This window comes from Anopheles darlingi, chromosome 2 (genome assembly GCF_943734745.1).
Source record: "Anopheles darlingi chromosome 2, idAnoDarlMG_H_01, whole genome shotgun sequence".
NCBI classification, from domain to species: Eukaryota; Metazoa; Arthropoda; class Insecta; order Diptera; family Culicidae; genus Anopheles; species Anopheles darlingi.
The window spans coordinates 62,283,882-62,301,056 of record NC_064874.1 but is presented as its reverse complement, the minus strand read 5'-3'; the positions used below and the strand labels follow the sequence as shown (position 1 = coordinate 62,301,056).

General features: G+C 45.4%; 2 protein-coding genes and 1 pseudogene across 2 annotated transcripts; all 3 read left to right on the top strand.

Annotated features, from left to right (window-relative positions):
* The window catches only part of LOC125959932 (uncharacterized), a 1,667-nt pseudogene extending 125 nt beyond the window's left edge, over positions 1-1,542 (top strand).
* Positions 1,543-2,092: 550 nt separating this feature from the next.
* On the top strand, positions 2,093-3,611 carry LOC125959927 (uncharacterized). Its single transcript, XM_049692962.1, has 2 exons — positions 2,093-3,241; positions 3,320-3,611. Exons 1-2 carry the CDS (start codon positions 2,137-2,139, stop codon positions 3,532-3,534), a joined length of 1,320 nt encoding a protein of 439 aa, XP_049548919.1. The 5' UTR covers positions 2,093-2,136; the 3' UTR covers positions 3,535-3,611.
* A 185-nt stretch (positions 3,612-3,796) lies between these two features.
* LOC125959928 (uncharacterized) lies at positions 3,797-6,077 on the top strand. The gene is made up of 2 exons (XM_049692963.1): positions 3,797-5,606; positions 5,678-6,077. The coding sequence occupies exons 1-2, from the start codon at positions 4,535-4,537 to the stop codon at positions 5,869-5,871; spliced, it is 1,266 nt and encodes a 421-aa protein (XP_049548920.1). The 5' UTR covers positions 3,797-4,534; the 3' UTR covers positions 5,872-6,077.
* Positions 6,078-17,175: the final 11,098 nt, after the last annotated feature.

Here is a 17,175-nt window from a genome sequence, read left to right as displayed (position 1 = left end):
TAGCGGATTGTTTGCCACTGGAATAATAATGTTCAATCAACTCGAAGTCAACGAGTTGGACAGTTACCAATTACCTACCCAAATCATCATAGTCTAAACCGTACAATTGACTGTCCGCAATCTTCTGTATGTGGTTGTGTCTATTTTTGGCATTCGAGGGTGTTGTCTCACGTACGCACTAGCCTACAGATGGTTGCTGCATTATCATTTTGAGTTGGAATATGAATAGGAGAGCCGCGTGGTGGTGTATGCGTGTCGACGCATGACTTAGACACCATCATGCCGTTGACCAAAGAACAAGAATCATCTCTCAAGAATGCCATGATAGTCCCGATAAGATGTCGTGAGCGTGTCATGTTTACAGACCATTGAGCGCCAACCCTCCTACTACGCTGGTCAGTATTGCGCGTGCTGCTTACCTTACAGCAATGGCCAAACCGTTGCCAGATTTCATCGACTCCCACCTGATCGAGCGTATTTTGAAGGAAAACCTTGAGTGTCCCGTTCGGATCGACGAGTTCACAGGAACGCCTGCCACGAAACCGGGCGAAAACTATAGCAGCGATGTCTTCACGATCATCGTACGCTACAATGGGGATAAGGAGATACACCTTTTGGCCAAAATTATCCTCAACGTGGGGTTCGTGAGAGCGTTCACCAAGAACTTGGCCATGTTCGAGAAGGAGGTGCACACGTTCCGCGAGTTGTTACCCAAGTTTTCATCCATAATGTCCGTTGCTACCGGTACGATGGTTCAATTCGGCGCCCGCTGTTACTACGCCAATCGTGACCCGCTAGAAACGATTGTGTTCGATGATCTGAAGGCACTCGGTTACCGGTTACCCGATTTGCCTTCCTCCGGAGGGTTAGATTATGCGCACTGTGACGTTATCATGCGTAAGGTGGGCCTTTTCCACGCAGCCTCCATGGTGTACGTCACGAATGGACCACCAGAGGTACGAGAAGTACTGACCTCACGATACTCTCACGGTTTAATTCGGCCCGGGGACGACACTAAGCGGAATCCGGCACTGGAAATGTTCCAGAATGGGTTGGCAATGTTTCTGAAAGTGTCCGCCAAGTGGCCAGAAATGGACCGTGACATCTGGTGCAAGCTGGACGCACTGCAGCCCCGCTTCACGCATCATCGATTGCTACACGGTCGGTGCTCCTTTACCGCCCGGTTACCAGGTGCTGAATCATGGTGATCTTTGGGGTAACAACATGATGTTTCGTTACGAAAATGATACCGTTCAGGATGTGATTTTCGTCGATTATCAACTCTCCAAGTATGGCAGCCCGGGCACGGATCTGGTTTACTGTGCCTACAATTGTCCCCAATTCGAGGTACGCGAGCATCGTATCGAGGATCTGCTGCAGGTGTACCATCGATCACTTTGTGAGGGACTCCGGAAGGCAAACTATGGCCAGGAGGTACCAACCTTCGACGAAGTGCTGCGAGAGTTTGCTCGCCACGAGTTCATCGGTAAGTTAACTGACACCGAATCGATTGAACTAATGTAATTCGGGAGTTGTCTTCCATTACAGGACTCTTGAGTGGCCTAACGATGCTTCAGGCCTTTCTAATGGAGCGCAACGATGAAGTGACCGTTTCGTTCGACAACATGCTGGATGAGAACCACGCCGAACAGATCTTGCAGCTACAGTACAACGGCAAACGGTACCGCCAGGCGGTCATTCCTATACTGGAGCGGTATAATGCGAAAGGATTTCTGGATTGACATGATCCACGACAGATAAGATCAGTTATTCGAAAGAATATAAGTATGTGTAGAAGAATGCGCACAATATATTCTATTCCATGTATTGCTATCATTGATAATGAAATGAAGCACTTGTCTTGATACGTGTACGAAGGTTATTCAAAGAACGCTTAGTTTGTTAGATAAGAAGCAGTAATGTTTACGCTTCCGACAACCGTTCGCCGATTTTGCGATGGTGTGATGGTTGACCAAACAGAGAATCCCATCCACAACAATCTAATCAACGCTCTCTGAGGAGGTTGTAGTCGTGCATGGGTGCAATCGAGTAAATTGAATCAATTGAAGAAGGTGTTCTGGTTTGATTCTCGTTCGCGGCTATCAGTATCACTTCAGCAGCGCTACCGTGCAAGACATGGCAAACGACGACAGCACCGCCGTAGCTTCCGCGAAACGTCTTCCAGATTTCTTCAACGAATCCCTCATCCAAGGTATTCTTCAGGAAAAGCTGGGTATCCCGACGGTCCATATCGATTCGTTTACCGGCAATTTGGCGACGAAACCGGGTGATAACTATAGCAGCGATGTGTTCTCGGTTATCGTGCACTACAATGGCCGTCAAGAGGCCGTGCGTCTTCTAGCAAAGATCATTGTGGATGTGGGTTTAGTGAAAGAGTTCGCCGATCGGCTCGGGCTGTTCGATAAGGAAGTGGATACCTTTCGTCATCTGCTACCTACGCTCTCAGCAATAGTTTCGCCGGCTGGTACCGAACCGGTCTTATTCGGTGCGCGATGTTATTACGCCGCGAAACAGCCCGCCGAGACGATCGTCTTCGATGATTTGAAGGCGCTCGGATATCGACTGTACGATCGTACGAAGGGTGGGCTCGATTTTGAACACTGTGCGCTGGTGATGGAGAAGATCGGTCTTTTCCATGCCGCATCGATGGCGTTCGTGGTCAAAGGATCAAAGGAGTTGGAACTCTTCACCAACCGCTACGCACATGGGTTGGTGCGGGCCGGTGATGATGTTCAGCGGAATCCTGCCCTCGGTATGTTTCAGAGTGGATTGGAAAAGTTTCTGGAAGTAGCTAAGGATTGGCCGGAACTGAATCGCACAATCCTGGCCAAACTGGAAGCGCTGCAACCCCTTTACACGCAGCGTATCATCGAGTGCTATACGGCCGAAGACTCCACGCCAGATGGGTTTAAAGTGTTGAATCATGGCGATCTGTGGAGTAGCAACATGATGTTCCGGTACGATGCGGACGACAGTAACGATGCTCGTGAGGTGATGTTCGTGGACTATCAGCTATCGAACTACGCCAGCCCGGGGCTCGATCTTGCCTACTTCCTTTACACTAGTAGCCAGCAGGAGGTCCTTGAGCATCGCATTACCGACCTGCTACACCTGTACCATCGTTCACTACTTACGGGACTAACGTTGGCTGGATACCATGGACATCCAGTTCCCACGTTCGATGCCGTTCAGCGGCAGTTCGAACGCTATGAATTTATCGGTAATTTTAGAACTACTTTCAGCCCATTGGCATGATTGACAAGCTCTCTCTCTCTGTTCACTGTTTTCCACTTTCTAGGTGTACTTAGTGGACTCTCCATGTTGCCGATAATTTTAATGGATCGTAGTGAGGACGTTAAACTTACGTTCGACAGTTTCTTCGATAAGGATCATGCTGAGCGTATTCGCCATATACAGTACACCGGAGCAAAGTACCGCAAATCGGTTGTACCCTTGTTGGAGCGATTCGATGCCAAAGGACTACTGGACTCGAACTTGGTAAAGCGCTCATAAGGTGCAGCAAGTATTCCGTGTACTCGATGTTCCTCTGGATTTATTTTTGGAAGATTAAATATTATATTGTAAAACGATCACATCTTCTAACAACTTCTGACGGTTGCAGGGGCCATTTAAAAAACCATACTTCAAACCCCTAGATTGAAATGTCCACCCTATTTCAATCACATTCCTTCTGAGGAGTTTCTACTACTTCTAACCATCAGCTGTTCTGCTTGATGTAATCTTTGCCTTCTTTGAAAGAATCTAAAATAGTTCCATCGACACTTCTACAAAAAGCTAAAAGAAGGAATAAAGATGCGGAATTCTTTAGGGTGATAATAGAAAAATATACTTGCATTGAACATTACAAAAGGCCAAATGCCTGATCCTAAAGTGTCATAAAATAGTTTGTGAAGTTCCTTTAGTTCCCTCCAGGGCAGCTATTTCGCTGAACCCGTTCGCTGCGAAGATAACAACATGACGAACATTACACAGAACCCGCAGTATTCACTCTCGCCTAATCGAACTACGTCTAAAGTGCTTGCCGTGTGTCTCATTGGTGCCGCGGATCTGCAAACTCATCGTATCATTAGACTTCAATTGCCATAGTTATGAGGAGATGACAAAAACGGTTCTCACACATTAATCAACCGTTGCTCGCAAGCCCCCCTATTCACTTCAAAACAGTGCATGCATCCGTTAAGGTACAATCTAAGCCTAATTACTCGGTTCGTACAGATGACTTCCTACTACCCGTCTGCTTCACCACCCGGGGGCAGATATGATTCGCTTGAGTAAGTAGCCGCTCATCACGCTGCTTATCGGGAAGGCACACGCCATGGCTTGTGGCTTGTGTCTCTCGACTCGTAGATTTACAATGGCCACACGAGTTTTTTGCGAGTTGCGCTAAATCATTTCTAACCCCAGCTGTGGCGGCTTTACGTGCGACGGCATTTAGGGAGATCTCTGAGTGACTTTAACCGACAAAGCTCCGAGCTGGATTAGTGCTAACAAGATGTCCAGCCCGAAAGGAGTTCCACAGCTGCCCAGCTATCTGACCGAATCGTTGATCAAGCGATCGCTGGAGCATGAGCTCGGTCGTCCGGTCACGATAGAAAGCTTCACGGCCGGTCCAGCGACAGCGGCCGGTGATAATTATCTGAGCGACGTGTTCTGGATACGAGTTCTGTACGATGGTGGTACCAGTGAGAAGCGTCTGCTGGCCAAGTGTATGCCGGATGTCGGCGATCGCGGTACCGTGCTCGATATTCTCGATGCATTCCGCAAGGAGGCGGACACGTTCCAGCAGGTGTTACCGGCCTTCACGCAGCTCATCCACTTCGAGGGCACCGCGGAGGAGCGTTTCGGGGCTAGGTGCTACTATGCCACCACGGATCCGGTCCGAACGATCGTGTTCGAAGACCTAAAGGCACTTGGCTTCCGTATGTGCGATCGAACCGTCGGTGGGCTGGACTATGAGCATTGTGCGTTGGTAATGCGCAAAATTGGTCGGTTCCATGCGGCCTCCATGCTGTACGCGGCCCAGAACACCGAAAACGAACGCTTGCTGCGCGATCGTTACTCGTACGGATTCTACAACCCACGGATCAGTGTCGAGGAGTATCGCATCTTCCAGGTGTTCCAGGAGGGACTCGAGAAGTTTATCGAAGTGGCTAGCGGTTGGCCCGAACTGGAGTCAACGGTACTCGATAAACTGAAGGCATTGCAGCCGACATTCAAGCAGCGGTTGGCCGATTGCGTCAATACGACCAATCCGGTAACCAAGGTTCGAGTGCTTAATCATGGCGATCTGTGGAGCAATAATATGATGTTCCGGTACGATGCCGCGGGGACGGTGCTCGAAACCATGTTCGTCGACTATCAGCTATCGTCCTACGGAAGTCCGGGAATCGATCTGGTGTATTCGCTTTACAACTGTCCCCGGTTTGACGTGCGCCGCAATCGCCTGGACGAACTGATACAGCTCTACCATCGTTCGCTGTCTGAGGTGTTGAAGCGCGGCAATTACGGGTCCGTGCCAACGCTCGAAACTATCAAGGAGGAATTTGCCCGCCATGAGTACTTCGGTGAGACTAATGTAATATGTTTTTTGATCTGAACATAAAATTTTTAACGTTTTTGATTTGGTTTCGAATAGGGCTTGCCTGTGCGGTTGGTCTGCTGCCTGTTATGCTGATGGAGCGCAACGAAGATGTTGACATCAGTTTCGATGCATTTTTCGACAAGGAAAAGGTGAAGCGCATACGAGACATTCAGTACAATGGCGCACTATACCGGCAATCGGTGGTACCGATGGTGCAGAGTCTCGCTTCCCGCGGATATATTGATTAAGCTGCAACGAAGAGCCACTACGCTTTATCGATTATAACATTTACAGCAACACCATTGCGATCGGCCAATACATAGTACAAACGTTTCCAAACTGGTAATAAACCATTTTTCAAATGAACGCAGCGTTAATGCTAATATAGCTATCACTGATCGGCTGATAACAATGAGAGTTTACGAATCGAGGGTTTTGTTAAAACTACTCACATGGTTGCTTAAATATATTAATATAAATTGGTCTGATTAACTGCAATAAATATACTGTATATACTGTGTACTGTAATAATCAGATATTTAACTACAACTAGTGCTAAAACTATTTCTTTTTTTCGATGTTCATTACATGGAGGCAGATTGAATTCTGTTTTGAATCTCGGAATTAGGAGCTTTCAATCAATCAAAGAGTCACGGGAACATGCAAAACGCTTACAATCGGCTACAATTTATGTTGTTAGACGTATGTATTGCACCTCATGATGATGTTTCGCTAACTAATCAACTCGATTGCTACTGATTAGTTCAACATTTCGTTGGTTGTGATTGATCTAGTTGTCACGGGTTTTTATAAGATCCGATCGCCGTGGTATCATCAGTTGCTGTGGGAATTAAAAACCGAAAACCAACCGAATTTTCTCGAATCTGGTCGTGGTTGCTTCTATTTACTTGCCCTCTAATATCTCTACACAATCTGATTTTCTATCTCTTTGATAAGAAGATAGCATGTCTATACTGCAGACAGAAGGTAGAGTGTGCACGACAACTGGAGGTTATGCAGATTAGAACCCGCAAGTAAAGCTGGCAGAGAGAAATACTTGGCAAAGATAAGATAAAGTAGAACGTTGAACCTTCTTTTACGTAAATTCTAATTTCGCAAAATCGACTAGCAAAACGATGCGAAGCTAATCTAGTAGTCTGCCTCGTGTTCATAAAAAAAACTCTTTCAGCGCCCCCTTCCTTCAGCCCAATTTACAAGCGGCTAGGCGACTCCATTTCACATACTTCTGTTTTGTAATCAAAATGGTCCTGGCACCACGTCACGGCGCATATGTTACACCCGAGGTGTGTGGTTGCAACGGTCCCCGGCCCAAAAAAGCAGCCGCACCTTCTTCGATCGCATTGCGTTCTTACCGGAAGGGACCGAAGCTGTATGTGTGTGTCTGTGTAAGGTGGTCCCAAAGGTTGAGCATTGCGACCCTCTCCTACGTATCCGGTCCAACAGTGATACCTTCGCCGTATCGTACGTATCGCAAGGCGCAGGAGTAATAATTTGTAACCGGTGTTTGTGGTGCGTATGCGTAGAAGAACGTAACCGTTCTTTATGCTGCGCTGGTATAGTGATAGACAAAAGTAATCCAATGTTTCTGAATTTAGTCTTAAAATGGACCAAATGGATGCAATATATATAATTAAATATAACGTTTTAGATGTCATTTCAGTTTAATCAATAAGGAAGAGGTTCAAGCTACTGTTTGCACTGTAAAATACTATGAACTACTATGAGTGTTGGAGAAAATAAGTAACGTCCTGTCCTGATGCTTTGCACGACAAGTAGCAGTCCCTTTTTCTTCGAAGGATCGTATCATTCTCCTCGAATGGACACATATACGCAATCCCGCACTGAATAGAAGCTTTTTTGCAGACTTCTTCTACTATCTTTTTGCAAAGCTTCTTCCTGTCTTCTTTGATGTGCGTAGCAAACGAACGAACAAGATAATACGATTTATAGAAAACGGAGGAAACGCATCACGAAACTGTGGTATCGTAGTAAGTGAACAAGAAATAGAGAGAGAGAGAGAGAGAAAGAGAGGAACAGTAACAGATAGTGGATTATGTTTTCCAGCTGACACTCCTCCTATCCACACCCATCTATCAGGCTTTCGGAAGGGAGGGCAAAGAGTCGAAGGCTTGCCACCGCACCTTCATGCTTTTGCTGTTGCGCGTTGCCATGGCAACAACGGTTTGCTCGGCAAGGCGGCCTATTTTTGGACGGATTTATCGATTTTTACTTCCACATACCAACCGGTACCCGGTACGCTGTACGCCCGGCCCGACACTTGCCTGGGCCGGTGTTTTACTGTGCAACATTGTAGAAGGGAAGGTTTCACTTGGCAGCAGAGGCACTCAGGTAGGGCTGCTGTCGCCTGCTGCAATATGCCATCATCAACCACCGATGCGGCCACCGCAGCAATACCACGGCAATATGTTGCTATCCTTGGCGAGGAGGCTTTTGCGCAGGCAGCAGCAGTGCGACGTATATAAAGTGACGTTCCGTACCGCAATGAAGAAATTATGCTGTACCTGATTTCCTGATTCCTGTGGGCCACGATGCTTGAACGAGTTGTTTGGAAATAAAGTAAGAGATGTTACAAAAGTAATTTAAAAAAACCGTTTTATGATTGAATCAGCGTTCCGCTTTATTGGCCACAAATTAGTTTATTTCCACAATTTGTTGGATTACATACGATTTGTTGTAGCGAACCCGGTATCGGGTTTCGCAGAGAAAACATGCCTCCCACCACCCTTGGAAGGGGGGTTTCACTCGAGAGCCCCACCAAAAAAAAAAGAAGCACACAAAGCAAAGGGGTAAATAAAGCAAATTTCGTTTTGATAAGTTAAATGAAAATTTATGAGTTTTTCTCCCCGGAGAAAAAGCGGACCAGCGAAACCAGCGTCGCCAGCGGCATACTTGATGTCCTTTTCAGGCGAAAGCGAGTAACAAAAGCAACGAAAGTTACAGGAAAAAAAACAGCGAGCAAGCGAGCCAAAGGCAATCAACGCAGTGCAAGAAGATGTGAAATGTGGGAAGGCTTAGTAGGCGCAAAACATCTTTCTTGCGGCTTGTCTTACGCGCCCGATGATACGCAGTTTGCCTACTGGTCCGGGGCTTTTCGTTCGCGGTTCACGTTCGTACATCGTCTCCGCAAAAGCAGCGCTTTCCATCCGTTTGCTCTGTTCTGGGTTTTCTATTCGGATGTTGAATCAGTTGAGCTGGTGGTGGTCGTTTGGCGAAATGAGATTTCAGGGCTTTCGTAAGTCCTGAATTAAGACTTTATACACTAGAGGAAAGCATTACATTCTGTAAAAGCAGTATATGAAGGTCAACCTTAAAGGCTTAAACTACTTAAAATGTATCTGTAAACACGTCTGTGGAATATTTTTATTAAAAAAAACCAAAATTTTTAAATTTACAAAATGAAATGTGTTCAGTAGATGCCACATGAAGTCTCTCATTATTACTGTCTCCCTGTTATTTATTATTTTAACAACATTATCGATCCATAAGAGATTACTACAGGTTGTAGCCACATTAGCGCCTTAGCATACCCCATTAGCACATTCTGTTCGCTAACCGAATAATTCTCAAGGCGGTCACGATCTTTCATTTCTAAATTCCACGTTCTGCCGTCAGTCGGTATAATTTGTCGACAAAAAAATAAAGAACCCTCATTGGCACCAGCATTTGTGGATGCGTGACCTGGATCCGACGGAAACTTTTTTGGCATCAACATTTCCCAAAGCCCTCCCGGGTGGAGGGAGCGACAAAAGCTTTTAATTTCACTAAAAGCTGCAATCCGTGTTGCATCCTGGCGCCTATGGCGTTGGCTCCGTGCCCATTTTGGTGGCCACAGGCCCTTAAACATTCCATCAATTTAGATTGACACTCCACCAAAAAGGCACTATGAGAGATTAGCACAGAAAAGGATTCACTATGAGTCAGGATAACCAACTCTGGTACATTTTGAATTTTGTTGTGTTGAATTGGTGGTAGTCTCTATAACATATCGCCACGGAAAGACTAATAAGAGATGTTTGCCTTAGAATGAAAAAAAGTACACATCGAAGCTGGAGACGTCCAGTCGGTCACGCCGTTCACGGTAGCGCATAAACATGAGCAAAGCGTTGCCCTCGCTTTGGCACCGAACTGGGCGCATCCCACTGACAGCCGCACTCGGTAGTGTGTGCCTCCGGGAACAAACGAATATGTTGATTTCTATCGGCACACTGTTGGTGTGAAGACACAGCATAAAACATTGTCCAAAGCAGAACTGGGTCACATAACACATTCATGTGTTATTCACGCGGGCAATTGAGATTTAGCACCTCCTGCCTGCCTGCCTGCCCGGCGCCACCCTTCGAGATGCCCCAGAGCACACACACACACACACACACACACGTCGAGAGTGAGTGAATTGTTTCCATGTGTCCACAACTAACATCTTCCCCCATCTTGGCTTGTTCCATGGCTTGCTGTGCTTCAAGGCAATACGCGATGCAGCAGCAGCAGCAATGATAGGCCGTGCCTTTTGGATAATTCTAAACCAACCCACACACACACACAAACACCCACACGACGACTTCTAGTGCCGTGCCTTCTCCTCTCTGTCATTGTTATCTATTGTCAGCGCGTCCAGCATAGTTCCCTTCCTCCCATCGACTTCCTACGATGCTGATAATATGCTGTACTGTCGCTTAATCGTTTCCTTCTTCCCGTTCAGCTTCAGCCGTATCTATGCTGCTGCTGCTGCTGCTGCTGCTGCTGCCGTTTCTATTGCTACTACCACTCATGGCTTCCTTAGTCACAGTACTCATCGGGGGTTGGCGCATAAGATGTTGCGCTTAAACGAGGTCAATAAAATGGCAGCATCCTGAAGCCATGCAATGACGGCCCCCTGGTATTTTTTTTTCCCTGTCGACAGCGTTTTTCCTTTGTCTCCTTCGGCGACGGATTTTGTGCCGTGCTGCTGCATCGCACCAATGGTTTGCTGCCAGATTAAAAGACGCCACAGCACACAAACGTACACACACACACGCACACACAAATCATCTTAACGATGACGTTTTGGGGCTGTATCTCTACGTGGCAGAAAAGGCGTAGAATTAGGATTGACTCTTTGTGACGAAGTGTGTTAAAGGAATTCTCGAAACACTGGGCCGACGATAAATACGTAAAAACTCGAATGAAGTTCTTTTAGGGGTAACAAAACGACTTCGAAACAATTTTGGCTTTTGAACGTTTGAAATAGTTTCGAGGTCAACTATTTATTTTACATATTTATAGTATCTGAACATAGTTATGGTATCGATAAATCCTTCTAACTACACGCCTCAACTTTTTTTTAACATAAATAAGAACGGACATACGGCTTGTTTAACGCTACAACACTTGGGCTTTTATATTTTTTACATTTTTCCATAATTAAAAAATATATGTTCTGTTGAGACCAACAACAAAAGTACACTTAGTTGTACTAAATTATATGCATTTATTGTTGTTTTTAAATTAAAATAAACCCAAATTTAACCATATCACAGTCTTTTCGGACGTAATAATTGCATTGCTGCTGGAACTCATGCTAAGTGTTGGAAGCACAAATATATGTGCATTTGGCACAGCATAATAACGTTTGCATTAAAAAAAAGAGACTAAGACTAGCTCTTTACTAAGACAGATAATTGAGATAATTATCATCATTCAAATTTTGTCTCTTTTTTTTAATGCAAACGTTGTATTAATGCAGGTCAATTTTACTAAAATGTGTTGTGGACTAATCAGGACCATGGAACATTTTTGTTATAGTAGATGGTTTAATGTGATGTGATGGTCTTCACTCCTAAAACATAGAAATAGAACTGCTCTTGGACGAACGTGACGGCTTCTTAGAAATTTAAAAACAAGTTGTAATTAAAGATTTAGACTCGTTAGATAGGATGATAGTAATGCATAATCATTACATAAACCGATTCTTGCCACCATTCTTGATACTTTTTTTCCCAAAATGTGCAATGAAGAAATGAATCTGGGAACATCCTATCCACGAGTGCACAAATAAATCATAATTTTCCTGTCTGTAACCATATAATCAGTAAGCACTATGTAAGTCAATCGGCATATTATCTTTTGAAACAACAGAGAGTCAATCGGAAATAATTCAAAATGCAGAAGAAGTATAAATCTGGATAATTGGAAACAAAAGTCCCATTATAGAGTGTCGATCGGAAAGCAAACAGATGAGGGGAACAGATTATTCGGTATGTTATTCTCTAGACCTACCAAGCCCCAACACCGCACTCGAAGTCAAGCCAGTTATATAATGCAACTAAAGGTGAGTTTCCATACTCGACGGGAATAGTTTTGTTCAAAGCCGATTGTATAAAGGTGCATAAATAGGGAAACCCCCGGCTCGTGTCTTCTTCCTTCCTTCCCTTGAAGCGTTTCCTAGATCAGTGCAGCGCAATTACCACCCTACAGCACAATCACCCCCCGGGAGTGGAAAGGTTGAAAGCAAGGCCCTTTGCCATTCAAGCTATTTCCTCCGGCATTCGAAGCAGCCAGCAACCCTCCGCTTCCTTAGGCCCATCTAGAAGCATTCTTGAAACCCTCGAATTCCCCCTCGCTCTCTAGCATGACCGTCTTTGTTTGTTCTTACACCGGGAACTGGTTCAGTAGGTCACACTCTGCCCTCCGTGTCAGCAGCACCGAGGTGGCGTTCTTACCTCGTTTTCTAAGCAGGAATAAAAGGACGAACTGCGCTACGAGAGCGAACGTCAGCAGCATAAGAATGCGTGCGGATTTGTTTTTAAGGGGGAAGAGCTAACGCCACGTTGATGGCGCAACATCTTCTGGTTTGCTGGTGCGTAGTTCAGGGCCTCGGCCACTCGGCAAGTGATTCGACGATTCGACGATTGAATCGGCTCGAAATTGCAGCGCCAAATGCGGCATACCGCCTGCAGCGTGGGGGCACGTGTGCGACTGTGTGAAATCGATTCATCGGATGAGCAGCGCTGTCTTCTATTGCGTCTTGCCTTGCTAGCGACATCGCCGACCGGAGGTTCATCAAATTCCAAGGACTTCTTCTACTGCAGGCATACCACGCAATGCTGCCATGAGTCATGGCGCGTTTCTTTGAGGCGCAGTTTGTGTGAAACATCGAAGCAAAGCGGTTCTATGGTTCGGTATTTCTGGACCTGGATGCACAATGAAGTTACCCTAAGGAAGGTTTCCAAGAAGGTGTCATTTTGCACTTTTACTCTACAGGTATTAAACGATGAACATTAGCTGTATCTCTGTGCCATATTGCTAGTTGCTACATTAGAATGTCTTGGTCCACAGAGCACTATCTGATAAAACTGATGCGCCAAGGTGTGAATAAAGCATTGGCAGGATGCAACATTATCGGCATGCCCTCGGGATGATTAACATTTACTCTCCAACTCCTGCTCATGCTGCTGTTGCTGCCAAGAGCTGCAATCGATACGCTCATCACCGGAGTCCGGACCGTAGGCCCTCGGTGTCGTTAACATGTGGTTAGCTAATTGTCTGTAATTTACATTCCTAATGACCGCTTCTAATCGATCGACCGCACCGGTTGCGCAATGTATTCATCTCGCGGTGGTTTACCGCATCGGCGGAAATCGCTCGAATCTCCGGTCCTAGCTGGCGAGCCAGGGTGGGTGGTGGAATTGATCTGGAATAATGATTTTGCCCACCCACTCCGACACCTAATCGCATTAGAGAATGGTGATTTGCTTCAAAGGGCGTTTGCAATTGTTGGAAGCATTTAATAGATTGTTTAGTGAGAAGGAATTGATATGAGAAAACTGTTCCGATGGCAGTTCCGGCTTGTCCTATAATCTTATTTGCCACAAACTATCCAAATAGGATTCATATTTCTGTCCAAAACGTTTCCTACTGGACACTACGAATCATGGTTTCCTTCTTGGCATAACATACCGAACCGTATGTCAATGGACATCAAACAGAGCATCACACGGAGTGGGCCGTATGTGTGACGCCCCACTCCGTTGGTGCTTATCGAATGCTCGGTTCCACATGGTGACCCCAAAGGCCTACAGACCTCTCTAGTGAGCCCCACAAGCCATTCCACTCGACCATGGTCGACACACGACTTCATTTGTGTCGCTTTCATCAAAGACAAACCATTAGTGATGAAACGATCGTCTTTGAAATCGTCTTTGGAAGATGCTTGTTTTATGGTTTCCCATGCTATTCCATGAAACTTTTACCCTCCTGTACCTTCCTCTCTCTTCTTTGTAGGAGCACTAAGCTTGACCGATGTGCACTTAGGATCATGTAAGTTCCGCTTGTGTACGATATTGAGGAACGTACAGTGCATTTGATTTTACACAATTTTCGGTATAAACCTTAACCAAGATGTTTCTTTCAACCATCAGCTTTTGGCTGTCGACCAACAAACTGATCGTTAGTGGGCTCATCCACAAAAATCAAAACACGTCGATGGACTTGGTCTTAAATTTTTCTTCCCTGCTTTTGTTCAACTTTTCGGAACTGAACGTGTATGAGGCACGTGTGCAAGGTTGACATACATCCGAGTATGATGGATAAAATGAACGTCTATTGAGCGTCGATAGAAACTATACTCTGTTAAATTAAACTCTGCTGTCCAAGGCGCGCAACGAAAGAATCTTCTAGCCAGCGCATCGCAGCATCCATCGACGTCTCTCGACATCGTCATCGTAGCGAGCCATAGCCCGTGTCATGAACTCCATGACCTACTTGTTGTCGGGTTTATAAATATGCCACCCTATGGGCCTCCTAAAGATGCTGAGGCAATCGAGGCAACTATTTGATTACTCGTACATTTCCTCGAAGCACACACACACATACATGTACACGTGCACACAGAAGATGCCTTGGAACATCACTTGGATCGCAGGCTCCTGGGTTTGCTTATTTATTTACTTCTCAGAATTATGCGTTTTGGTCGATGCCGCATGATGGGGTATCTGGTATGTTAAAGTATGCTGTGGTTGCTGCGTTCTCGACCAGAGACTCGTTCTCTCTCTCTCTATTTCTCTCTCTCTCTCTATTTCTCTCTCTGTTTTTCGACTCAACTAGCGTGTTGAAGCCATCGTTCGGTCGCTCAATATTAATAAGTTATTTATGCTTTCATGCGCAGCACCTTATTAGAAGTGGCCTGTGGCCCCGCAATGGCGATACCATTCGATTCATCGGGTCCAGGATAAATTATTAGCGAGTGGAGGGCATAAACAAAACGTTACCGGAGAGCGGATAGAGGTCCCAAAGGCAACAGCAACGGTTAGGTCGATATGTAGGTCAGATTCCACGCCAGAACAGCATCGACCGCGGTGTATGTGTGGGTACCTCTCGATTGAGATTAGTTAGGGGCTAGGGGGGAACTGGTTGTTGGTACTTGATGGTGGTGCGTGGGCTTCTGCTGCATTTTGATTTGTTGCGACATTTCGAAATAAACTTGCGAGGCATTCTACTCTCCTCGGTTTGTGGACAATTCGCAATGTTGAGCGACGACCATTGTTGACCTCAAGCGACTAATGTTGACCTCAAGTGTATGTACTTTTGAGTTTCAAATCAAATACGTCACAGCAGATCATAAACCTCTTCAATCCAACCCAAAGTCTAGGGGCCATCAGCGGACATTCAATAAAGATTTAGTAAATTATTTAAATGTCTTCAGGTCTTTAGGCAAAATATAGGTCCCCAGGTAGAGGAAGGCTTTCTTTTTTTCTCTATCTGACCACCACCACAGACCCCCTCCGGTCCATTAACCAGCACAAAAAGCGGGTCAGCACGAACCGAACAAACGACGGGACGGGTGCGTCGTTCTTCCCCAAAACAACGGCGAAAGGTGTGGTGTGACATCGGTCAACCTCCCCATTCGGTCCGTTCGGTTCGGTCTGCCTCAATTTTCTCCCCGACCCCGACCGGAGCCAAAGAAAGCTGGAAGTGGCCTGGGAGGGGGCGGAGGGTGGACACATGAGCATAGTTTGGTGGGCCACTTCGGCCAACGATTCCAAACACGACTTGCTCATTATCACCATCCCAGTCGCGGTGCGCTGAGAAAGGTTAGATGCCATCTTTAGGCCGAGTGTGCGTGTGTGTGTGTCCATTATTGTTCCCTTAACGGGGGGAAAGCGATCAACAGCCGTAGTGTGTGCATTGGGACACTCCTCTAAGCGAAGATAAGTTACTTTTGAAGAGATTTTAAAGCGATTATCAATACTACTGTGTCCAAAAAAAAGGTGACATTAGATTTATTTTGAAAGTTCCTTAATTTTTCTTACAAATCAATTTTTTTTTGCCATCAAAGTAATCCCTCCCAGACACATTGCACTTATGCCGACGAATTTTCCAGTTTTCGAAACACGTGAAAAATTCATCTTTAGGAATGGCCTTCGGTACCTTTTTCGCAACGGTTTGAATCTGCTCTATCGTGTCAAAACAGTGTCCCCGGAACGAAATGTTGGGCTTGTCTAATAGCCAGAAGCCAAATGTAACCAAATCAGGCACATATGGGTTTATTGGAACGTTATGAATGAAAATTTTGGCAAAAAAATCACAAAAAACAACGAAGTGTTAGATTATGGTGCATTATCGTGATCGAGCGCTGCCGCGCCTGAGATAAAAAACATCCTTCAAAATTTAATTAGCGGATATGTTTGATATACCAATATCATCCGCAAGTCTCTTGTTGTTAATAAGTCTATTGTTGTTACAAGTCTTTTGTTGTTAATCTGCGGTTTTTCAACACCAAATCTTTAAGTTTTTGGGTGTGAGCTGCATCGATTGACGTTGGTGGTCGTCCAGGCTCGTTCTTCCTCTTCAAAACGTTCGCGACCCTCCTGGAAGTCTTTGCACCACCCGTAAATAATTTTTTTTGACATAGTATTGTCACCAAAGGCTTTCTGTACCATTGGCATTGATGTATCCGCAGCAGAAAAAATATTTTTAAAGCAAATTCTTTGCTTAAAACCTGTAAAATAGCGAAAAACGCAGAATTCACTTTTAGAAGTCCACAAAATAATACGTATCCTAAACACTAGCGAATATTTTGACGTGAAACTTGTCATGATTATCAACAACAGTGATGACAACTTTCAAAAAGTACAAAATTAAAGATTAAAGATCCATTTACGCGGGCAATTTGGATGCCGTGTCACCTTACTTTTTGGACACAGTAATACATTAGATGAATTCTATTTCATAGACAATATTCCATTCAACGAACAGTGAAATAATGGTTTAGCAGCATGAACACTGCAACATAACTGTGAAAATCAAAAGGCATAGGAATTGCATTTCGCTAGCATAACATTCGCCTTCCTCCATTACGCTTCCGCGAAAAGGCTCACGATGACGATGATGATGTACGTACGTCCTTCCACCTTCAACCAAGCCAAACAACATAAAATGTCTGAGGTTCGAAATAGGAAACTCACGTTCCACCCGTCCCCCCGTCCCCTCGCCCGGTGGGAGGGCACGCAAATACCACATCATACCGCGAGAGA

What these genes read in the sequence shown, in the direction of transcription:
- LOC125959928 (XM_049692963.1), top strand. Translation starts at nt 4,535, where the DNA reads ATGTCCAGCCCGAAAGGAGTTCCACAGCTGCCCAGCTATCTGACCGAA. An exon ending in TGCCCGCCATGAGTACTTCG is followed by an intron (nt 5,607 to 5,677) that starts GTGAGACTAATG and finishes GGTTTCGAATAG; the next exon opens with GGCTTGCCTGTGCGGTTGGT.
- LOC125959927 (XM_049692962.1), top strand. Translation starts at nt 2,137, where the DNA reads ATGGCAAACGACGACAGCACCGCCGTAGCTTCCGCGAAACGTCTTCCA. An exon ending in CGAACGCTATGAATTTATCG is followed by an intron (nt 3,242 to 3,319) that starts GTAATTTTAGAA and finishes TCCACTTTCTAG; the next exon opens with GTGTACTTAGTGGACTCTCC.